Source organism: Rhyacophila brunnea, unplaced genomic scaffold, assembly GCF_057557595.1.
Source record: "Rhyacophila brunnea isolate RB1 unplaced genomic scaffold, BYU_Rbru_1.0 scaffold_15, whole genome shotgun sequence".
Classification (NCBI taxonomy): domain Eukaryota; kingdom Metazoa; phylum Arthropoda; class Insecta; order Trichoptera; family Rhyacophilidae; genus Rhyacophila; species Rhyacophila brunnea.
The window spans coordinates 33,709,874-33,735,973 of NW_028232806.1; the positions used below are offsets into that span (position 1 = coordinate 33,709,874).

Consider the following 26,100-nt stretch of genomic DNA (forward strand, 5'->3'; position numbering starts at 1 on the left):
TCGAAAAACCTATGCTCTGACAGAAAAAGGTATTTGTTATACCTAATTGTCTACATGAAATAAACTGTTTACGTAAAAAAAATAATATAAAAAGCTCATGTCGGCATCTGCGGCACAATTACCGTTTTATTTAGTTGTCCTTATTATACATCTAGATCATTTTTGACCTCTGGACAATATCGTTAAAAGTATATTACCGTATTGGCCTATTGCATTGATTATAAGACAAATACTTTTTTTAATTCTAGTTTTTTTGAATTTGGAATGTTCACAAGATTCACAACGAACAATTCACAAGATTTGAGAATATAGCATAACATACAAAGCACACTGGCGTGAGCAGTGATTACAGGTTCAAGTCCCGTTGGGTGAAGTATTTTTTAAAAAAAAAAAAAGATTTTTTCTAGTGGGTATATGCATGTTTTCTTAGTGTGTTAAGAATATGAATTTTACCTGGCCAACGGGACTCGCACCCGTGACACATGGATCAGAAGCGCACTGCGTTCACCTATTTAGTGGGCGGTGTTGTGAATTCTACCAATTATTTTGTTGTAAGTAGTCACCGCCAATCGTTGTTTCATTAAACTGAATGATAGTGAATTAAATTGAAGTGTTAACAATCTTGACATTTTAGTGTGGGAGCGACTTGCGTTTGACATTGAGTTGAATAGATTAAAAAAATAGCTTAGTATTAGGTAACAAAAGACAAGTAATCATTAAGACATATCAAATAAGAACATAGTCATTTATTTTTATAATATAGTTCTTGTAATCTTTTGTTAGTTGTTTGTAGTTTTATATTATGTTTACTTATTTTCATCATAATAAACTGCGATAGGGTAAATATACACGTGATTGGACAGCTGCTTTTTCTGAGCTTTATTTTTCATTAAAATAAGGATCAATTTATTTGATTAGGAAATTTTATTGAGTTTGTATCCGCTTTTGCTCGAGTGTAATTTATGGTATTGAATATTTGACAGATCGACAACTTCTACTTAAAAGATCGGAACTGTGTTTATGACTATTTTGACTTAATTGCCTTTTATTAAATATTTTTAAAGATAATAAAACGATGATATCGAAAAAAAAACAAAAATTTAATGAATACTTTATAGGCATACTTAACTAAAAAATTACAATTCCACCATTTAAATTAACGTTGTGGTGTCATTAAAATTTATTAAAATCATACTAAGTAAGTAATGAAAAGTTACATTTTGCAGTTTCGACCTTATACGGGGGAGGTGTCGAGACGTGCTTTAGTTTCTTTGTTTTTTTTTTTTTAATTTATTTTGATTCTTTTTAGATATCAAGAGTTGAAGGTATATCGAATAATAAAATGTTCAAAGTCAATTATCTCGAAAAGCTTATCGACAATGCCCATGTTTATTCGCATGCCTATCTGGAAACTGGCCGTGTGGAATTTATTAGTAAAGGTTTCAGATTGGTGGTAACATTAATTTTTTTTTGAAGATTAAATGTTTGAAGCATTAGAAGAAGGTTACATGTTTAAAACACTAGAAGAAGATAAAAATCTAATAACTTTGTACCAAAAATGTAGTCTATAAGCCATGCAAGTTTCATTAATATTGGTCCAGTAGTTTTTACAAACAAACAAATAAACAGTCCAATTCTATTAAATAGTAAGGTTAGATTTGGATCCAGAGTGTGGGAATCTGTGATGTCCTTCCCCATCTCCTTCCTCTTGCCACCTGCTGAGTAGTGGTAGAATGAATGGCTACGAATAGTTGATGATTCTTTAAAAACACCCTTACTTTATTTAAATTATCCAGTACGCAGTGAACATTGGAAAACAATGATTTTGGTAGGCTTTTTTGTGCATTCATTTTTCTGTTATATTCATCAAAAGAGCAGTTCACATTTGAATCAAATCGAAATTATAAACCTGACTTGTACTGAAGGCAGGGTTGTCACAAAAATGTTTTTATTTCTATAACAATTTTTAAAACACTATAACATTTTTTTATTTAATAAGTACTGAATATACACAAGATTGAAAAACAGATTGTCGTTAGTGGCTGTGTCTGCTGTCCGTGTAGCCTAAGTACGGCCGTTGTAAAACATTAATTTCAATATAAAATTATTCTAAATTATTAAGAACTAGGTAGAAAATCCATCAAATGATGTAAGAAATTATATCTAAATATTTGTTTATTATTAGGAACTGTATAATGACATCTATAATTTAAGTATGTGTCTCATGTAAAATAATAGAAAAGATTGCCTAAAGTCCCCCTATAAAGTAGGTTCTAAATCACATCATCATTTATTTTATTGGTAAATTATTCTACAGTGGTATCATGGATACGGCATAAGTAATTTGCAGTTGTAGTGGTATTGTTTGCTAACATTGAAACTGAAATTGTAGCAAGCAATGCCAATACACCTGCGAATCGCCTATGGTGCCACTGTAGAATGATTTACCTCTACCACTGCAAATGTTGTGCGTAAGTACATAGAAGTATGATTTCCACAATTAATAATTAACGGAGTCATCCAAATGGCCAAAATGTCTTTTATAACTGTACAATAAATGTTTTTCGTGTTTTGCAAACGGTTCCCCACTATTTTAAGGAACCACCACAATATAAGTATAAATGCACCCATTGACGTCTCTAGCCAAAGTGCCTCCCTTAGGCAGATTTAGATAGCGGTCTCTTCTCATTTGCCTACCCCCATAGGACGTCACTGTGCATGCGTAATTAATAATTATTTTTTCAGTGCATAATGCAAATGACAGAAATGCCATTTTCATTAGTTTTATTTATCTGTCATCGACTTCAAAATAATGTTTTTAAAATTGGAATTTTTAATATAAAATTATAATATACAGTCGAACTCGGTTATTACGATCACAGATATAGTGAGATCTCGGATGTAATGAGGAAACATTCGTTGATATTTTATTTTATGATTTTCTCCATACATTTACTGTTATAACGAGCAACTTATCGAATATACCGAGCTAAAATATCGTCAAAAATTTTCTTAAAACTATTAATGTGTCGATCGTTTAAAAACATTTTCGACCCTAAGTAATAAAATCCGACCGTAGACCGATGCCGCTGGGATCGGATTACGTTTATGACAACTAGCTAACTGTCTAAGTACCTAATTGGTGTTTTCGCTGACAAAATTGAAAAATTATCCACGCATATGGTTGAAATATGTAAAAAATCCAAGGTTTGTGAAGTCATTAGGTACCTACCAGCGTTCATTACAATAAACAACTTCTTTTTAGTTTATGAATGCCATGCTTGTTTCGGGGAAAAATTCTAGTTGTGTATTACTCTGTACTATCTATTCTCTGATATAACGAGTAACGCTTATAAAGAGCAAATTCAGTCGGTCCCATCTTCCTCGTAATAACCAAGTTCGACTGTATATGTAATGTATATTGTGGTAACCCTACAAATAGATCAATAATAGGCTGGGCAGTTGAGAAATGTTAAAATATGGTTATAGTAGGTACACAAATACATGCACATAATACTATGATTATACACCAATAAAGAATCATTCTCTCAGAGTAAGTGTATTGTGTGGGTGTATTGAGTAGTCAGTTTGGAGTATATATTGCGGTGTTCCTATGTGGACATGCCTCTGTGTGGGTGGCATCCTATTATGATTGTATTTTTATTTCGTGCCATTGTGAGGCAGTATGTCTCATAGATTAGTTTTCATGTTTGAAGAATACAATCCAATATATTTCGGTGAGAATCTCAACATTGCGTTATCCGTGCTGTAATACAGTAATCATCGCTTTGTTTACCTAACTAATACGCAGACTCACTTATTATATTGTAATGTTTTTTTTTGTAATACTAAACACAATCAATTAAAATTGCCCATGACATTTGTTAGTTTTGATTTAATTTTGCTAATAATAATTTTTAATTTAGATATACTTAAGTATAATAGAACATACATAATTCTGAAAACGCTCATGAGAAAATATAACCTATAGAAAAAGTCTTTTTCGAAAAAAGAAAGACACCCGGCAGGATCGAACACAAAAACCGATCGCCTACCGTAACTCAACTGAGAGAGCGCTTATGAGCAGGTATTAAAAAGGCCAATAGTTCAAATTTGTCGCAATTAAGCATGGCAGTCGTGGCATAGTGGTAATGCACAGGGCGCGTACCCAAGAGACGCCGATTCGATTCCTGCCGGGTGTCTTACTTTTTTCGAAAAAGATTTTTTCTATTGGCTATATTTTCTCATGAGTGTTTTCAGAATTATGTATGTTCAATAATTAGAATGGTACATTCTTAAATCTTGTGAATTATTCGTTGAATAAAAGAAATAGTTAATTAATTATATAAGTATAGGGCTTTTTCACCCGTTCTCTAAGACTATAAATTTTGTACAAAAATTATTAAGTTCACCATTAAACTAAAATGCGACAATCACTATTATGTTATGTCGATACTTATATATTGTACGAATAAACAATCCTCATCTATGATGATGACGCCGTTCTTCTTTATTTTCTTTGTGGCACTAATATTCCACTGAACTGACAATAGTTCTTTCACTCGCTCTGTGTATCTATTTTTTTCTTTTGACGATGTCCGATCCTAATAGGATCATAAGGGCCTCCAAAGCGTGGAGGTCTGTATTAACAGATTTTTGTTTTTACGAGAAATTGATGTTAGCCACTTGCTTAATCTATTAGGTCCATACTCTGCTTTCAAACACAAAGAAAAACAATATGCATATTTGCCAGACCCAGGATTCGAACCTGGGACCCACGACATTATAAGCCGACGCGTAAACTGCTCGGTCATCGTGGGCAGAGTCTGTGTATCCAAAGACTTTAAATGATATAAACAAATCAAAGATGTTGAAGAAAACCATAAAGGAGTCGAAATATTTAAAAGTGAGGCAGAAAAGGGAGACCTCTCATTTTTATTCAAACTCTGAAATGAGAGAGAGCATGTATATTTTTGCATACAAAAATGACACTTATGGCAAACTAGAACTTGCTTTAGCAATTTTTATAGGGAAGCTATAGAATGCTCAATCTATAAAAATATTCAACATCGTTGACACAAATTGATAGATTTGGCATTACATAATTTATACAGATGCAATGTGCAAAAAAACCCACATCTATAATGGTGATGTCGTTCTTCTTTCTTCTTTTGTGGTACTACAACCTCGGACAAACTCCTCCATTTTGCTTGATCTTCCACTTTACTTTTCCTGTTATTGACCCCAACAGACTAGCAAGTCTTTCTGGACACCATCAAGCCGTTAAAAGCGAGCTCTACCCATGATCTTTCTTCCTTCAAGATGATGTCTTTACAATGGAATCACTGTTGCATTCAGAAGACACCGTTACATAGAAAATTTCAATATTATAGTGGACACGTTAGTAGAATAGGTCAAACAAGATCGCGAATTTCCTATATGCACTCTTATCACAATGTAGTTAGAATTCATTTTTCAACCAGGGTCATATATGAGGGTACCTACTTTTATCCTTCACATGCAGAATTCATTAGTAAGCTATCTGATAAAATACAATTTTTTTTGACCATGTCCGATCTTAAGAAGATCATAATAAGGGCCGCAACAGAGTGATGATTTGTATTAACATTTTTTGTTTTTTACGAGAAATTGATGTTAGCCACTCGTTTAATCTATTAGCTCCATTCATACTCTGACTCATACACAAATTGAAAAACAATATGTGTACTTGCCAGACCCAGGATTCGAATGTGGGACCCACAACATTATAAGCGACGCTACCAACAATATGTGCAATATCTTTTCACGTTCAAGACTTCTGATTAAATATAATATGATGATTCATAGTTTGTCGAACTGTCAATCTTAGGTAAAGGATCTTGGCATAATGTTTGACTTAACGTTATCTTCTCACTCTGTCACTTCTACAGCTTTATATGCAAGTAAGCTTTAGGATTCATCTTGAGATAATAGTCCTTCTTTAAAAATATGTCAGGTTTTTGTACAAAATATATCTATAACATACCTACATATTAGAAAAAAATCCTTAAAGAAAACTCATTCCGGGTGGTGATTTTTATTGATTAAATTACTGATACAATTAGTAATAACAGATTAGTGATTAATATATTATATACCTGAGTATGTTTCAGAAATTCAAATTATGTATGTTTAATAAAGAATGTTACATTCTTAAATCTTGTGTATAATTCATTGAATAAAAAAATATTTTAAATTAAAGCTTAGGTACCTATAAATTAATACTTTACTGTTTTGACAGGAGCCAAGGCTTCAACTCGCAAGGCAGTCCGTGGCTCATGTCCCGTGGAGCCCCAGAATGGGAAGGCGTCTTCGGGTGCCCGCGTCCGCTCTGCCTCTACCGGCCGAGACAAGCGCTCGGAGCTGCAGGCCAGGTACTGGGGACTGCTCTTCGGGAACCTGCAAAGAGCTGTAAGTACATTTCAAAGAATTCTTTAGTTGGCTACAAATGATGCGTTAAGGCCGACAGTTGTATTATACTCATATTAAATTTAATGCATTCAAAATTAAATAAAAAAAACGTTTTTTTATATGCAGTGTTCCCTCTAACTAAACTCTGGTTTTATGGGAGCACCCTTTAGAAATTGATTGCTCGATCGAGTTAACCGCTAAATAATATTTCCGAATTCAAAGGTAAATCTGTGGGTTTGTAAGTACGCACATGTTATTTTTCTGACAATGTAAAACTAAATCCCATTTCGGTAAGACACCCATAACCAGTGTTGCCAACTGTCGTTGCAAAAACATTCCAGACAGGGTACGAAAACAAGCTATTTGGCAGAAAAAACGCTAGATTTTGTGAAAATAAAATTTGAATACTTACCTTTGTTTGCCTATCGAAAAAAAAGTGGGTATACGGGTAAAAACCACACCACATTTTCCCAGAAACTCATTTTAAATTTGACAAAAAAAAAATATTTACCCAACATCCTACGATAAGTAATAATTACGTAGGTAATATCAGAGATTGGAATCCCCGATAATTGTCAAACCGATGCCACATGCCTAAGCACACATTAAATTATAATATCTGATACCCTTATATCACTATAAGGCCAAGAATGCTCCTGTTGTTGTTTTATTTCTCAAGTACCGACCTTTTTTTTTTCCGACCATGTCCGATCCTAATAGGATCATATGGGCGTCCACAGGGTAGAAGTTTGTATTAACAGACTTTGTTTTTTTACGAAAAATGGATGCCAGCAACATGCTCAACCTATTAGGTCCATACCCTGACTCACACACAAATTAAAAAACAATATCACCGACCTACCTTCATTAAATACCTATCAGATGGTCAGAAACTTAATCTGCTAAAAAATTCAGCACTAAAGCTGTTGAAGGCATCAACAAATCCTAGCAAAAACGCCATATTATGATAGATCAATTTTTTGCAAGCTAGATAGATGCCTATCGAAGGATGCTAGACCTGGCAAGAAAAATGCTAAGTTCGCAACACTGTCCATGACATGTTTAATCACCTCAAAAATCAATCCATAAATACCTCCTAAATTCCTTAGATTTGTGAGATTTACAAGATAGAGCAATGGTATTTGTAAAATTATAGGTCTAAAGAACCTCCTCTTGAAAGTTTACGAATGTCTAGCAACGCTATACTTTCTCAACTGGTTTTTTTTTTATGTCTATATCACCGATTAAGAATTTTTACACTGCACATCCAAATTTTTTTGCGAACATGTTTGCTATAGGTTGGTTACAATTTGAGTTTTATACTGTTTCAGGTCGGTGAGATATACAGCACGGTAGAAGCTCACGAAAACCTTTCCGAGTGCCAAGAAGTGATTCTAGTCTTGGAGAACTACACCAGGGACTTCAAGTCTCTGTGCGAGTGGTTCCGATTGAAATGGGAATACGATAACACCCCCCCTCCGCAGAGGCCTCTCAGTTTAGCCTGGGAAGTCCGTAAAACTAGTCCTGCCAAACCGGAACCCAGAAAAACGAGGTCCAGCAAGAGTTCTCCATCGATATCTGGAAAAAGCAGTCCATGCGTATCGGGGAAGAATAGCCCGTGCCCTGGTAAGATTAGCCCCGTCTCTTGTCATAAGATCAGCCTCAGTTCGAGCAATGGTAAAACCAGCCCCAGAACTCCATCTGCATGTCTGAGTCCAAAACAAAAAGGAGACACCAATGCTTTTTTTAATGCAAAAGTGGAAAAGATTGACGAAGGAGTTGTCATGAGTAATGGTGAAAATGAATCGGAAGATTCGGAGAAGAAAAATAACAGCGTGAAGAAAGAGGAAAAGGTTGTTTTTGTAGCTGAAGAAATCAAAGCACTCGGAGATGCCGTGGCCTCTAGTTCTGTTAGAAATGCTACAGCTGATTGTAAGGTCAGAGAGGTTTTTACACTTACAGCGGCAAAAGAGAAAGATGCTTACGAAGGAGTCGAAAACTTACCCAAAGTTGAGATCGGTACGGCTACAGAATTTCCATCTTTGCCCACGCCGCGTAAAGCAATAGTCATGAGGAAGAATTCAAATAAAAATCTTACCCAGGGTGACGAGAGTGCTGGTAAAATTAACGATAAGCCTAACACTGTGATAAAAAGAAGCATAGACGTTAAGAGAAAAGTTTTACCGGGTCACATTAAGCATACGACAGATATCTTGGACGCTTTGGAGAATGAGCATTTGAAGGCTATGAACGAAAAGAAGAACAATGATAATGAGCAGATAGTGGTATCGAATAATGGTTCTGTGATTGAAAATATGCAGATGATCATTGCAAAGTATTTGGACTTGGGTAATGTCAACACGGCAGATATGGTCACAGTCGAAGATATTGAAAAGAGAATAATAGATACTAGTAAAGTTTATAATATAAAAGATACCGAATCCACAAGTGCCCATATACATGTGATCAATAAAAATAAGACTGACGAAGCTAGTGTTGATATCAAAACTGATTCTGAAAAAACTGAGAAATCCGACACAGATAAGAGTGTCAATTTAACAAAACCGGCCTACTCGCAAGCTGCTTCAAAGCCTAAAAGCAATACAACAACATCTCTTCAAGCGAAAGTAACTCCTGGTGATTCTAAAGCGGGTCTTAAAAACTCTGTCTCTGCCAGTAGTGTTCCGGCAAGGAATGCACCGTTGCAGAGTAATAGAATTTTGGCGAAAAGCGGCAGCGTTGATGTATTGATGACGAGAAGCAAAACAATCGCCGATATTAAACAGGGCCCTTGCAGGAAAGCAGAACTGAAAAATCTTAACCGTAATAATGTCAAACAGAGCACCAACAGAAACGCGGGGAGTTACCCTTTTAATTTGACCGTCGGTAGGGGAAAAATATTTGATGGAAACCCTTCTTCAAAAGTTACCCAAGTCAATAGACCCGATTTAATAAAACCGAAGTTGGTATCTTCCGTTGTTAATCATAGACCGAATACGCTTGTTTTAAAAAAAGATGTGCCAAATACCAAGTCGAATGTTATTACAGATCTTAATGATAAAAATCTTGACGGCAATGATGTGACTAAACATGATTTTATACCTTCAGCACGCCTATTGCAGCCGTCAGGATTTCAAAGCTTGGATTCGATGTACAGTTCATCGGAAACTATTGTTAATTCTAAAGTAGAATTATCACACGTTGAGTCTAATGAGAGTATTAGAACTCTTTGTCCAGAGAATGAGTTGAATATCTACAACACTTCTTTCGCTGGTTCTGTTGAGGTTCTTAATATTATCGACGACAGTGGAAGTTTGGATAATGGCGGTAATGATGGCTGGTTGACGGTGAAAAGTAGACGACTTGCGAAGAATGGTCAAAGTAAAAAATCGAGCTCTCACTGGTCGAACAGATACAACCAACCGTCAGCCACAGCCAGTTTGCCTACTCTAAACATGATCGAATCTCCCAAAGAAGGTGTCTCAAAGATAAGCGATTTTGTTAAGAACGATAATGTAATCGAAACGAAAGTTCAATCGAAGGTTGTCGATAAAAAGAAACCAGAACAAAGGCAGAAGAAAGAGAAGAAGATCGACGGAAAGAAAAATTGTACCAATAAGCCCAATCTGGATATGATTAGGCAAAAGTCAGATGTTACAGGATTAAAAACTAAAAATGTCAAAGACAGATTCAAACAGACGAGGTTGGATGTAAAAAGGTCGTTTCAGAATTTTAAATTAGACTTTATCGATAATAAATATTTAGAGTATGCGAAAAAGCAAGGTCAAGATACGACAGATTACGAATCAAAGTCTAAAAAATTCAAAAATAAATTTACAAAAATGCATTTTTCTTCCGAGGATCTGAGCGATTGCAAAGCAGCTCACGATTGCGAGAGTATCAGCGATTTAAAATCTAAAGCTTTTTTGCCGTCGAAGAATTTTGACAGTTCTAATATCAACGAGAAATCTAAGGTCACCTTGCATCTTTCGTTGGAGAGTTTGAACAGCGACAGTTACACTTCGAATTCATTGGAGCATATTATGTCGGTGAATGAAAAATTGACAGCTAGCGAGATATCGATCGATCGGGATTCTCTGAAGCAAAACTCTCTGAATAAGAGCTCCGACGTTTACGACGGAGACAATGATGAAGAGAATAAAGATAACCTCGATACGGAGGCCAACGAAATTGAAATGATGACCAATCAGATTGAGGAGAACGAGAGGAAGATGGATCTGGCGCTGGATTGGCAGTCAGAAGAGGACCAGCGGAAGCTGTCCGAAGAAGAGGAATTGCTCAATCAGCAGATTCAAGAGTTGCAGCAGGGTTCAGATCTGGATATTGACACTGAAACTGATGATACTGAGGTATGTTTAATAATCAACAATAAAGTGCCGAAATAATGAATATTATTCAAGAAAACCTTATTGTATAGAGATGGACCCTCAACATATAAAAGTTAGGTAAAAAATGGAGCATCGGGAATACTGCACTGATTTTCATACAAACTCTCAGGATTATAAAATGACACTTGTGTCAAACTGGAACTTCCTTCAGTGTTTTTTATAGGGAAACAATGGAAGGTTTCATCTGGAAGTACATTAAACATCTTTGGTGTTAAATTTTAATGTAATTTGGATAAATTTACTTCTCCTGCGCATCTATCGTATACACAAGGCTGCTATCAGCGGCTATCGAGGGTAGCTTATCATATTTATGTATTGAGTACAGTACATTCTCAGTAATTCGCCTCTCGGTTATCCGAGTATTAATATAATCCGCCATTATTTTTACTAGTTTAAAGCACAAAATCAAGCTCTATAATTCGCCGGTATTTGATTGTCAAATTCAATAGTCCGCCGTGTACAAGTATACAATGCAGATGAGTCTGGTTTATTTTGAAAACTTCTCATTCGTAAAACGTACGTTCATCGCGAAGAAAGTAATCAATTATGCAGTGCTTCAATGCAACCGCGACACACAAAATGAAACTTTTCTAGGGTCTCTCGGTCATAGGGACAGCCAGGAATCCTAAGCCATTCAAGAATATCTGCCTCACTAACTAGTTGTGTCAAGTGATTTAGTTTTTTTTTTTTTTGTGGTTTTACCGAGGTTTTGACTGCGACTCGCTGTCATATCGCCTCTTCTCTTCTAGAAGAGGATCCGTCGATCAGGTCCTCACTCCTATTCTGTTAAATAATTTTACAATTTTGCCTAGCTCTTCCGTCTTACCAGCCGCCAGGACACCCTTCAATTCATCGACATTCTCATAGATATCCGCAATTCGCAGCTGTACTCTGTGAAGTTCATATTTAGGGCATTGTAGAGTGCTATATGTACAATGTTCTCTAAAACATGACATTCATCGCAGAGCTGCGATTCGCTTCTTCCCATGAGGACATCAAATCTTTAATGATAATAAACCTAGTTTATAAATATGTATAATTTAGTAAATTTATTGTGTTATTGTGTTAACTGCCTCGTTACATAAATATGATAAACTACCCTCGATAGCTGCCTTGTGTATAGAGTAGATGCACTGAAATAAATAAACACAGATATTGTTCTTGCTAATAAATTTATGTATTTTGTTTTATATTAATTAGTATGTCTCCATCAAAATTGACAATGAACGCTATTAAATTTAATGTTGGATTTTGGAAAAATCATGAAAGGTGTGGAACGCCAGTTTATACAACATTGTATGTCAGAACTTTGGTTGGTATTGTGTTTGGAAGGTAACGCATGGCATGTATGTAAACATACATACAACAGAGCCCATTAAGTCCCATGCAGTCCACTATGACTATAAATGTATATTCGCATTAATATATACGTAACTGTGTTTTACGTATGTGTATGATTGACTGCAATTGCAAAATTGGGACAATATGTGATCTTTTTAAGTACCTAATGCTATCATTTTCAATACATAGTCGATTAAACATATTATAGTATTATTCTGGCTTATTAAGTAGGTAAAAAAATTACATAATATCTTTATTGTCTCAGACCGACGGTGAAGTCCTTTGCGAGGAAGATGAAGACACTACTGAAGAAACCTCAATCGATTTCCAAAGAGAAACATCCCGCTTAAAACAATCTCGATATCAACTAATTGAGCGCGATGCAGGAAATATCGGCAAAGACTCAAACCAGCACACCAATAAAGTTTCCACAGGTGACGATGACATGTCACTGGAAGATCGATATGAACCGATTTTATCCAGTATGAGTTGGGGCGAGAGGATGGATGTGTTGGCTACGCTTGAATCATTAGTTTCAAGACATCCAGGTTCGTATGGATTGATTTTATTACTTATTAGCTGCTTTGATATAATATTATGATACAAACTGAAGACTGGGTATTTATGTTGTGTAAAATTAGTGACAGCATTATGACAATAATGTCAGTCAGGGGTACCAACCTTTTTGTACCCTATAGCATGTTTTAAAATATCAGTAGGGCGGTGGGCACCACCTATTTTTTCAAAGCAAATTTATAGTTGGGCATAGGTAATAAATAATAAACAGAAAAATAATTTAAAAAAATTAAAAATATTGTTTATACATATTCTGTATAATGAATACACGTCATGGTTGTCTCATACATACAAAGTAAACGTTATATAAAATTTATAATATTAATCTTAAAGTCACTGTGATCTTTTACATTACAATTCATTGGCTAGTACCTCATAATTATTAAGAGAGTATGATGATATTCCTGTTAGTAAACATTCATAAAGATGCTCATCGGTGAAGTAATGATGTTGATAGAGACTAAAGAAAGCAGACAAATTATTACGGTTCCGATCCGATTCGATCGGTGCGGCAATCGCAATCACAACGGCAAAAGAAAGAGAAGATAGGTAAAAATGAGAATAAAATAATTGCTATATCGCTCCCCTCATTCTGTGCTCTAGCAGAGTAACCAGGCAACATAAACATGTTGACTTATGCAGACAAATGAGTTGGAATTGCATATTTATTAAATAAGTATTTAAATTCAAATTTAAAAAATTCTGTCCCAGTTGAATAGTGGCGGCCGCATACAAATCGGCCTGTGGGCGGGCGCCATGGCGTGCGTGGGCTCGGGGTTGCGAATCCCTGGTATAGAGAATCTCAAGTAATTGTGTATATCATCAATATAAAAAGAGTAAATATTTCTTTTTTCTTGTTTGCAACGAAGAAAAATTGTATTTGCACCAATTATTGAGGCAAACGCATTATATCCATTTCTAAATGTCACTTGTCGATGGATAATGTTTATAAATATGAATGTCAATGTTTGACATAGTGTTGTCATTGAAATTGTTATGCTCAAATGCAAGGGTTACCATCTTGCGGTGTAATACCTTTATTCAATTAATCCAGTGACATCGCAATCGTTTAAATTATATACAGTAAATCTCGTTAGTAAGAACACTGATAATTCAAAATTCGCCGTAATTCGAAATTTTCCCGAAAAAAAAGTCCCTTGAACATTATTTTCATATAAAACCATACCTTTAATTCAAATTTCGTAATTCGAAGTCCCTGGCATACAAAAATATTCAATAAATCGTAATAAAGTACACTATTTCATGAGCCAGTCATTGAAAATTGTGACAGAACTTTTCTTAACCCTTTCTAAGCGTTACGAATCCCGACTTAGTACAACAGTGCGCGTTGTGATTTCAAGCATCAATAAATCGTAATAAATGTCAGTCAAACATACACAAATAGAGTAGTAAAAAATCGGAGTCAAGTTCAAAAATGATTATGACAGAACCTAATATTTTATGTGACTCTAAAAATAAACATTCGTCGCCTAAATCTGATAAGAAATCACGAACAAGACTTCTTCATTGAAAAAATGCCAGCTTACTCGAGCGGCGCCATGACACTTACGAAATGGTGCTGGACTAATGCGTCGATGACAGATTAACAAGTGTAAGAACAGTTCAGTATTCTTATAGTCTACCGGCTACCATTTCGACAAATATGCCATACACATAATGAATAATAATATGGTTTATGACTTTTATGAGCATTTTTGTTGAGTGTGTTGAAAAAATATCAGTCATAAATAACTCATTTTTATAGCATCCAGGACATCTCAAACTGTGTAACTTTTGTTTGAACTCGCATACACATTGCAGCACTGCAGGCCGAGTATAAATAAATCATCCTTGAGAACTACTGGCTATTTGAGAGTGATGTACTTACCACCAGTGCCTGGTTTGTACCTACCATTGACCCCGAACTGAATGGAATCGAATGACACATAGTTTATATAACAAAATGGTTTATTTTTCGAATACCTATTACAATTCGTAAAATATTAAATTTCAAACACTTTTTGCACTTCTAAATGCTTTATAGTCACCACAATTTTATTTTCAAGTTCATTTTTTTTTTTTTTATTATATTACTTCAATAACCTGGTACTAGAATAGGTAATCTCTTATTTTATTATAATGACGTGATAGTAAGTAACTCGGGTTATTTTCGACTATAAATATAAGAAGAATTCTACATAAAAAAAATAGTAGTCATGAATCAAACCCTTTTGAATAGTATTACGAAAAAAATAATTCTCAAGTGTCTGTCTCACACCAGCAGACGATGATTTGCCGCGCAGTGTATAAAAATTCAGTAGCGCGGGACCTGGTGTTTGCGTAATACGACAATTTCCGCATTTATGCGGGAACGGGCGTCTGAGTGTTCGTGTCTTTTCTTTATAAATGGCTGATAACTAGGGTAAATAAATAATTTTTGTCTGTTTCACCTAATACTATAACCAGAAAATAGTATTTAAAAATGTTAATCAATGATAAACAAAGAGACATATTAAATCGCGGACTTTTAGGTATATTTAAATGACACCTGGTTCAAATTATTTTCCGAAACTATAAACTCGCGGATAATATACTGGCAGATAGGCGAATGAATGCAATCTCCAAAAGCATTCCTTTTGTAAAAATATTTTGTAAATTCACTTTGATCAATGTAACTTTCGAATATTCTATTTAACAGTTTACGCACCAAATAGTTTTTCAATCACTAAAAAACAATATAACTTATTATATCGCAAACTCGTATCGTTACAAACACGTCAGTCAAATGTCTTCGGCGCACATGCACTAAGAAGCGATAAGACACTATATACGCGGCAAATTTGAATTGGCCCGATGACTGATATATTTTTATTCAAGACACGCTCCCGAAAAATATTTATTTAAATTAGATAGAACAAAAGTTTAGGCTATCCATTGACAGATGTCAAGAGAAGGATGATTTTTGAATAAATTAAATCAATATTCGAATTATTCGCGCCTGGCGGAAAGCAGTACTAGGCAAACGAAAATCGAAATGACTTTAGTCAGCTGACGCGCGGATGACTCGCGCGTATAGGCTGACTAAAGTCAGTTGCCGCGTTAGAAAGGTTAAAACATCAAAAATTGCTTATTTTAAGAAGGTGATAAAAATAATCCTGACATTTTATGACCCATTAACACACACGGCACCAGAAATTTGGTAGGCACATCTATGATCGTAAACGATATTATATACATTTCATAATTTGAATTATTTTTCGATTTTCGGTCCCATGGAATTCGTATTAACGAGGTTTTACTGTATTTACATTTTGAAGGAAGGGGATTCAATAAATAAATAATCACCATGGATTACCCAACTTCAAGGATTTGACAATTGATGCTTTAACTTGTTGAGTATTCGGAAGCTAAAGAATAATGCGTTTTATTCAGTGTTATTGAATATTTTTTTGCAGGACGAGCTCAGCAGTTGCACGCTAAACTTTCAAACAGCATGCGAAGAAGAGGAAGTTTGCAGGAAACTTTGAGAAGGCAAGTACTATCGGTTAATAAAATGATGTTCATACCATTCAAATTATGAATTAAAGATGTTTTAATAAAGTATTCTTATTTTCAAAGATACCAAGCTAAACAAGCGAGAGCCGAGCATCATCGGACTGCTCTGCAGAAGGAAAGAAGCAGTAAATTGCATCAGCTCTTGGCAAGAGTACAAGATGTCACGGTATAAATTATTTCACCTCACGATTTTACACATTTTCAAATCAATCCCATGTATTATTTCTTTCCACAGTAAAACCTAAGATAAATTAATCACTCGTAATATGTAATTCGAATTTTTCACCTCACAAACTTTTTTTCACGCAATGGTCTTAATTTTTAATTCATACGAATTTCATTACAAGTTTCCAATGATATTCATTATTGTAATAGGTTTAAACTTTTAGACATTTAACTTATTGGAGACAATCAGTGCCAATTTGACGCTGCTGTTGACCAAGGGATTCTGGACGATCGGCGTCAATTTGGCGCCATTTGTCCGTACTATAAATGATTTATTTTTTATTTTTGGATATGTATTAACAAATTTACCTACATATTCAATAACTATACTTATGTACAAGTTTTAAAAAATATTTGAATTAACCATATAATAAAAAAGTTGTAGTAGTTTTAGTAAATTATTGTTAAATTTACTTCAAAATTTAACTTGGCTTTAATCTTTTTCTGTCTGTCTTTAATTTGTTAAGTAATTAAAGTGCATACATTTTGTAATTCACAATTCGAAATTTTGGTTACTTGAATTTCGTATTAACAAGAGCTACATAGAAATCGGAATTTATATAGGAAGTTTGTCTTTGAAAGGAAAGAATCATCCTTCAAAATAATACCAGTCTTTAGTCTTAATTAGTTTTCATAATGCAGTGAGCTTTTAAATTTATCTATGATTCTACAAGTGAATTAGTCAAACCAATTTTATCTATGAAATTGGTAGGAAATATGATTGTATTTCAATTTATGAATATCAGTAGACCTAAATATGAGTTGTATTTATAGGCTGCCAAGGTTCAATTGATTGAAGAAAAGCGACTACGAATGGAGCAAAGACTACAAAGAGCTGCCGAGAATCGGGACCAAAGACTGAAGGTATTAACATATATAACAATATTTGAACATATTGTTCAATCTCAAACGTGTTCGAGAAAATCTGCTTCTATAATGATGGGCCCTAAACATATGAAAGTGATTAATTATCAGTTATTAGCAATACGAAATGAAAATACTAATACCGGTATTTCGGCATTTCCAATTGAATACCGGTATTCGTGAAATATATGGAAAACCATAAGTATCCACAAATACAGAGACACCCACTGTGGCCGCGCGGCCTAAGCGTTGGACTATAATGCCGTGGGTCCCTGTTTCGAATCCTGGGTCTGGCAAATACACATATTGTTTTTCAATTTGTGTCTGTCAGGGTATGGACCTAATAGGTTGAGCATGTGGCTGATATCCATTTCTTGTAAAAAACAAAAATTAGATATTTTCTCTTTTACATCTTTTTTGCATACAAAAATATCATTTATGTCAAACTATAACTTGCTTCAGCGATTTTTATATGAAAACCACAGAATTATCTATCAGGAATATAATTCAACATGACGTATATTAAATCTTAATTATTAGCAAGTACATAGACAAGCAATCCTGACGCCATCTATGAGTCGAATTTGGTAATATTATTTATTACCTAGATTCAAGTTACAGTGATGGCAGCCATTTGTCGACCTACTTTGAGAACATTCTCAGTTATTAGGAATTTTCCACAAGAAAGCCACTTGGATCGGTTGCAGGAGCCCCTCGTCTAGAAAGTGATGAATGTGTATTTGAATCTCACTCGGTCAAAGATATTTTACAGAATTCTTCCAATAGGCATATTTTTGTAATTTGGAAAAATAAAATTGATAATAAAGTGTGATGGTAAGATAGGTACGCATTGCGAGGGTCATTTTTTATTAGCAATTTGTAATTAACTAACTAGATCATCCAGTATTGCAGGGTTTCCCAAACTTTTTCTGCAATGGAACACTTCGTAAACCCGGAAATTTTAACGGAACACTTGGCTTATTTTTTAGGTTGGTTATTCCTACTAGTGAAAATTAAAAAAAAAATGTTATTAAAACACATTATTTATTTAGATAGTAATTATTTTTAAAAATAAAACTAATATAATATAAACATTAAAATATGAATAAATAAAGCACTTAATGACTTTGATGATTTTGAGTCCTTGAATTGCATATCTTCTTGATATCAGGCACAATATTGGTAAGTTGCATTCTAATATCTGGTGTGGCGTCGAGCCTGTTCCTGCACTTTGACTTCGTTGTAGCATAAAAAGAAAATCCCGCTAAGCATAAATAGGTTGTAGAAAACAGAAGTAAAACAACAATAGCCTGTTTTGAAAAAATGGGGTAGTCAATTGCACTTAAGCCTACTGGTTTAGCTGTCACGGAAAATGGATTCCGAACCCAGGAATCATCCTTACTAGTTTCATTACTTATTTTAGTTTTACTTATTTTACTTCTTAGTAAATGTATTGCAGTGTATAAAACCTTTCCAAATTATCGCGGAACACCTACTCAGGTTCTACGGAACATAGTTTGGGAAACCCTGCACTATTGGTTGATCACTGAGTGAGGGTGCTACAAGCTAACATTTGGCATATCATTCAGTATTTTTTATATTGTGATGAGTTTAGTTCCAAATTCAAACACCGGTCAATTTATGTTAGTATATCTATTGATCTGATTAATTTCAGGATATTGTTCGCAAAGCTCACGACGAAGACGAAAAGCTCCGCGAGATAGCTTTCATAAAGCAGTTGGAGGCTGAAAATAAACGGCATGACTTTCTGGCGCAGTGTCGAGAGCAGACTTCCAGATTGAGAGAGGTCCGGGCGGATAGAATGAGGAGATTGGTAAGGAGGGCATTTTTTTACTATTAAAATATGACAGTACAGTACTCTCTCAGTAATACGCCACCCCAAAAACCAGACAAGTGTCCAATTAGTGAAAGCAGCGGATTATAGTGCATGCATACAAAATATGGTAAAAATTAAAACAGGTATTTACGAGGGTGGGTCAATAATTCCTTAGAAAAAAGCATTAAAACAGGTTTTATTTTTGTATTTTTTTTTTATTTCTCAACATAATTTCCTTGGAGCTCAATACACTTGGTTAGACGTTTCTCAATTTTTTTTAAACCGTCAGAAAAATAAGTTTTCGGAAGGTCCTCAAAATAAGCATTTGTCCGATCGATGACTTCTTCATTTGAAAAAAAACGTTGTCCACTTAGCCATTTTTTTAAGTTTGGGAAAAGGAAAAAGTCACTGGGGGCTAAATCTGGCGAATACGGTGGGTGGTCGACCAATTCGAACTTCAATTCTTCAATTTTAGCCATTGATCGTAAACATGTGTGAACACGGGCATTGTCCTGATGAAAGAGGATTTTTTTCCTGTTTAAATGAGGCCGTTTTTCTTCAATTTTGTTTTTTAGCTGGTCCAATAAAGATACATAATAATCCCCTGTTATTGTTTTTCCTTTTTCCAAATAGTCAACGAAAATAATTTCACGTGCATCCCAAAATACAGTAGCCATAACCTTACCAGCTGATTTTACGGTTTTCGCCTTCTTTGGACATGGTTTGCCTTCGCAATCCACTGCTTTGACTGTTCTTTCGTCTCGGGAGTATAGTGGTGTATCCATGTTTCATCTACAGTCACAAAGCGACGAAAAAATTCATCCGGATTGCGTTGCATGAGCGACAACAGGGCTTTAGAGGCCACCACCCTACTGCGTTTATTGTCGACTGTGAGCAAACGCGGCACCCATCTTGCAGAAATATTTTTCATGCCCAATTTGTCATGTAAAATAGAAATGACGCTACCTTTTGAGATCCCTGTAACCTCAATTATCTCACTCAACTTTAATCTTCGGTCACTTAACACCATATCGTGGATTTTATTGATCATTTCTGGTGTAGTCACCTCTACAGGACGTCCTGAGCGTGGTTCATCCTTTGTTGATGTACGACCACGTTTAAATTCATTTAACCAGTTATAAATAGTTGCAAGTGAAAGAGCAGATATGCCGTGAACTAAATCCAACTCATTTTTTATTTCCTTTGCTGTTAACCCTTTTATATTAAAATGTTTAATAACAACTCTAAACTCAATTTTCTCCATTTTCCATTTTTCCATTTTCCACAAGCAAATTTTTTTTTAAATGTACGAGAAACACACAACAACCCGACCAATCTGATTGAAACTTCGCAGCATACTGAATCGGTAGTGCCGCTGCATGAAAACAAACCGCTTGCAGTACTAGTCGCGCCACCTGTCGGCTTTTCTAAGGACTTATTGACCCACCCTCGTAGTAAAAATAGTTTTTTTGAAAAATTTTTACTAGCAAATTACGGTTTTATTTATAATTTACATATTTATAAACTGAGTTTATTAACTGAATATTAAACAGTAAATCACTTGACACAACTAGTTGATACACAACTAAGCAGATATTCTTGAATGGCTTAAGATTCCTGGCTTTCCCTATGCCCAAAAGCTTCATTTTGTGTGTCCCGGTTGCATTGGAGCAGGGCATAATAATAAAATTGTGATATGGTCCTTGGGCACTTTCCTCCTTGGTCATTACTTTTTTCGCGATAAACGTACATTTTACAAAGGGGAAGTTTCCAAAATAAACCCGTCTCATCTGCGTTGTATTATACTTGTACGCGGCGGACTACTGAAATTGACAATCGAATACCGTCGAATTATGGAGCTTGATTTTGTGCTTTCAACTAGTAAAAATAACGGCTGATTATAGTAGTTGTAGGATAATCGAGCGGCGGATTACTGAGAGTATACTGTATTATGTATAGAGAAAAATACTTTAATATTGGCAAACCGTAAAGTTTTCACAATATTAAATGGAGATTATTATTACTTACTTACTATTACTATATTACTTATTTTTTATTTTAGGTTAGTATAACAGATTGACGCTGGCTATTCACAAGTGTCAACCTTATCAGTCAGTTAAATGTAATTATAATGTAAAACAATATTAATTTTTCACATTAGGTGTTAGAATGTGTAATGATTGTACCGTTGCTAAATAAGTTGTTTGTTTCCGTGTAGGAAGAGAAAGCGGCTAAAGAGGCAGCTGTGGAAGAGAGACGGAGAGCTCTCGAGACAGAGAGGAAAATAAGACTGGACAAAATGAGAGAGAGCAGAAGGCAAAGAGAGGAACGAGTGGGAAGGCAGCAGATGCAGAGGGAAAAAGAAAGGGCTCAGCTCGCAGAAGAAAAGGTACAGCATCATCAAATTATTTGCTTAAAATAATCTAATTCGACGAGCAGAGTTGACAACTTACGCCGATCGTCATCATCCCTAATCATCAACCCTAAATAGCAATAATTACACTCCACGATTCAGATACCAATTCGATCATCTCGATGCTCGTTTTAATTGGTTCATAATGTGTAGTGTTGAAAATTATGAGTAGGTAATCCAAAAATGTTTAGCGATGTTGTCATTGTATAGTACTATTTGACAGATTGTGAAAATCGGTTAACCTCAAAATGAGCGATGTAGTTCGTTTTTTTACCGGCAAGTTCGCCACTATCGTTCTACTGCGCAGGTGCAGATATCGAACAATCCTTCTTCCAACAAGTTCTTCGAACAAACTTCCGAATTTTTTTGATTCATGCATGTAATCATGCAACTTGCATGATAATAAATGTTTACACAAGCATTTTCTTGTTATGGCCGCGGTAATACGTAATGTCAGCAGTAAATCCATGCACGTGTAAACGGGGTATTAAACCGCAAACTATTCCGGATATTATTTTTGTTTGGTATAGTTATTGTCTATTAAAGTAACGAAATGAAGTCAGGCGATACTCATTATAAAAGCAAACATCAAACTGACAGCATTGAAGCGGAAGCTCATACCTAGATTCAAAATGACATTTCTCGATCAGGCCAGGTTATAGTTGCGGAGTCTGCGAGTCTGCTTATTTGTGATTTGCGTTTGTGAACATCCTTGTCATTATTTTTCTTATTATATGCAATATTGTTTACTTTTGTGGGGTAAAGAGATATATTTGGCTGTGTTTGTTTCATCTTTCAGGCTCGCGGAAGATCAGAGAGACTATCGGCTCTGCTTGCTGCACAGGCGGCCACCGCTCAAGCTCTTCGTAGACGAATCTGCTTGAAACAGAGGGAGACAGCGCGTCGGCATCAGCAGACCATCTCTCTTATTCGGCAAAGGGCGTTGGAGCTGTCTTCGCTGAGACCTGAGCATCTGAATGCTAACGCCGCTAATATTAATGTCCATGAATGGGATTCAGGCACTAAGATTAAGGTTCATATTATAAACTTTTTAATTTCAACTCATTTTTCCAGTATGAAACCCTATTTGTAATATTAGTTCAAGCATCTAGCCACTTTATGCCTAGTCGCACATAAAAAATCGTCTCGACTGCAACATGGCCATAAATCAAAGCTGCCAAGAATATTGCAACTGTCTTCCGCGCACGCAATCAGCACTGTGATGTCACATGAATAGCCAAAGCGAAAGAGCAGCAACTGTGCATGCGTCACTGTAGAGCTTTTTACCTGCCGTACCATCTATCTAACATAACCTTACGTAACCCTCATTAAGGCGAAGGGATAAATTTCGCGTTTTTATTTCTTTTAATAAGCGTGTTTTTTAATACCTTCGGTATGACTGTAAAGTATTATCTATGAACACTTATCTGTGATTAAAAATATTAATAGAGACTTATCTTGAATTAAAATACAGTTAAGTACTTGGAGTAATAATATAAAGAGAGTGTATATCGTTCAGCTATATCAAGCTGCGTTTCTTGCGTATAACGCATAGGAGAACCTTAATTTTATTATTATTAACGTAACTATGAAACGTTATACCATCATGTCGCTTCTCAGTACCGCTACCAAATTTAAACACAACATAGTTAACCATATTTTCTACTAAATTAACTAAAAACAATTACCACTAACTTTATATTTAACACAATATGACCAGTAAATTTCAGCAATACGTGCCCGCGGTTTTTGAATGAATGGAATCATTCAAACTCAAACCAATATTTACCGGCGATGTGTACAAAAAATATTTAATTCAGCTGTAGAAATTCTATCTTACTCAACGCTTATTGCGGAGAATATAAGCGTGCCAAATGCTTTTTCCTTTGCACTTATGGTTCATTTTTGTTCAGGCCTTGGTTAAGTATAATACTAAAAGTGTTTGAATGGTTGACTGCGTCATCAAGCCGGTTCACTTGTTGTTTTTTCCTACCAAAAATGTTGCATCTACGCTTTCTACGGGGGTCTACAAATAAAAAAAAGAAGGAATGAGCAGATGTACAAATCACGGCAATTAGAAAGGCCAGCAAATATGGCCAACATTGCGTGTTACACAAACATAAAATACACAAAATTACTAACACATACGAAGTATATACCGCACACATACAGACCACGAGATATTTGTTCACGCAAAATCGTCGCTTTCCAAAATGGCGAATTTGGTTTCTGGTTTTTTTTTCTGCAATGAATCAGTATGTTCCTTCCTTTCTTTTTTTATTTATTGACGGGTGTACATTTTAAGTTACATGTGTATTGTGAATGCCAACAAAATTGTATCGACAAATTTTAAATTTTGCAGTCAAGATGAGTTTGTATGTGTGACCGGGCTATGTCTTCGTAATTTTGGCTTTTTTCATCTCTACCTGAATCTATTTAATATAAAATTATATGGAAAATTGTTGGGTATGTTCAGTGATGCCAACCGTACTATAATTATAGTAAAATACTATAATTTTAATTCTGCGAAAAATGTAAAATACTATAATTTTACGCCAAATATACCAAAATACTATAATTTTAAAGGATTCAAGACGAAAAATGTTCCTGTACTATATATTTTCCAGAAATACTATAATTTTTACGCTTTTGTACTATAATCAGCATAGAAAAAGTTGGCAACACTGGGTATGTACCTATATTTTTTTCAAATGATGTTTTTGTTTGACAGTCTAACAATGATGTCCTAAGTCGGTTGAAACCGAGCAATGAGTCAAGCCGACGACATAATGGCATGAATGGATCAGCTGTTGGATACAATTCACTGATGCCACTACACGAAGATGGCGATAAGTGCATTACTGAAGGTATTTAAAACTACAGTAAAACCTCGTTAGTAAAAACACTGATAATTCGAAATTTTGGCGAAAAAAAAGTCCCTTGAACATTATTTTCATATAAAACCATACCTTTAATTCGAATTTCGTAATTCGAAATTATTTCAGTGTCCTGGCATATAAAAATATTCAATAAATCGTAATAATGTACCAGTGGCGAAGGGTGGAGGTAGGCTGTTAAGATCCGCCATAAATAGTGCACATTAAACTTTTTCAGACATACATATTTATTTTCATTGAAATAAGACTACAATTTACAGAAAGTGTTGGTTAGTTTTTAAAATTCAATTAAACCCTGAGAAACCAAGCCATAATAGATAATAAGTCAAAAAATACATGTATATCTATAAAATATCTAAAATTATGCAGTTAAATCATACATAACTTTGAATATTTTATAGATAGAATAATATTTTTTATTTATTATAGTTTGGTTTGGGCAGGGCTTAATGAAATAAAAAAATGAGCCCATAATATGTGTAATATGTATTTTTAATCCAACGAAAACAAATAACTATGAATGGAAAAGTGTGCACAATTTTGTCGTATCGCCCAAATTAGACCAAAACTATTATGGTTTCGTTTAGGCAGGGTTTAATTGATTTTTAAAAAATAACTAACACCATCTGTAAATTGTAGTCTTAGTTCAATAAAAACAAATACATATGACTAACAAAGTTTAGTGTGCACTATTTACAGCGAATCTTAACAGCCTACCTCCACCCTTCGCCACTGTAATGTACACTGTTTCATGAGCCAGTCACTGAAAATTGTGACAGACTTTTTTTAAAACATCATAAATTGCTTATTTTATGAAGGTAATAAAAATAATCCTGACATTTTATGACCCAATTTGGTAGGCACATCTATGATCGGAAACGAAATTAATGAAAATCAAAAAAAAAATTTTTAATTTTTGTATTTTCCCCCCATACATTTTGATAATTCGTAATTCGAATTTTTTTTCGATTTTCGGTCCCATGGAATTCGTATTAATGAGGTTTTACTGTACTCTATCCACTACTGCACATAGATAGAGGTGTTCTTCCTTTATCCCCATTTCACCTTGTTCAGTGCTGCCGGCATCCTATTTGTACCAGTCATCTTATCGATATTATCAGTCCATTGTGTTGAGGTTCATTTTAGTCTTCTTAGGCATTGGCATACCTAAGCAGAGACTCGACCATATTACACAGACTCAAAATGGCGATCCTTACTATTACTATACTATCTAGATATCAGTGGCGACGGGTGACTTTTGCAAAGAAGTAGGCTGTGGATATCTGAGAAAAAGAGCACACTTGTCAGGTATACTTACGGGAAATAAGAAGATAATTCGATATTACTACTGATGAATAGGTACACACTAATGCAGCGATTTCCAAACTGGGAGGCGCAGAGTGTTGCAAAGGGAGGCGCGAAAAGTTTAACACTATTATTGTAGCCACAAGTTTGCAGTTCGCAAATGCATAGTTTATAAAACGGCCACAAAAACAGTCCTATAAAATGTTGTTTGCAAACCTGTCTGAAAAT

At 34.9% G+C, this 26,100-nt stretch overlaps 1 protein-coding gene across 1 annotated transcript in view; it reads left to right on the forward strand.

Annotated features, from left to right (window-relative positions):
* The window catches only part of ssp3 (SCAPER domain-containing protein short spindle 3), a 162,434-nt gene that overhangs the window by 1,225 nt on the left and 135,109 nt on the right, over positions 1–26,100 (forward strand). The window contains exons 2-11 of the mRNA XM_085943312.1: positions 6,281–6,450; positions 7,782–10,820; positions 12,466–12,748; positions 16,232–16,307; positions 16,395–16,497; positions 17,331–17,420; positions 19,096–19,254; positions 21,476–21,646; positions 22,470–22,703; positions 24,402–24,537. Coding sequence (XP_085799438.1) covers positions 6,281–6,450; positions 7,782–10,820; positions 12,466–12,748; positions 16,232–16,307; positions 16,395–16,497; positions 17,331–17,420; positions 19,096–19,254; positions 21,476–21,646; positions 22,470–22,703; positions 24,402–24,537 — 4,461 coding nt within the window. The remainder of the gene's footprint in view (positions 1–6,280; positions 6,451–7,781; positions 10,821–12,465; positions 12,749–16,231; positions 16,308–16,394; positions 16,498–17,330; positions 17,421–19,095; positions 19,255–21,475; positions 21,647–22,469; positions 22,704–24,401; positions 24,538–26,100) is intronic.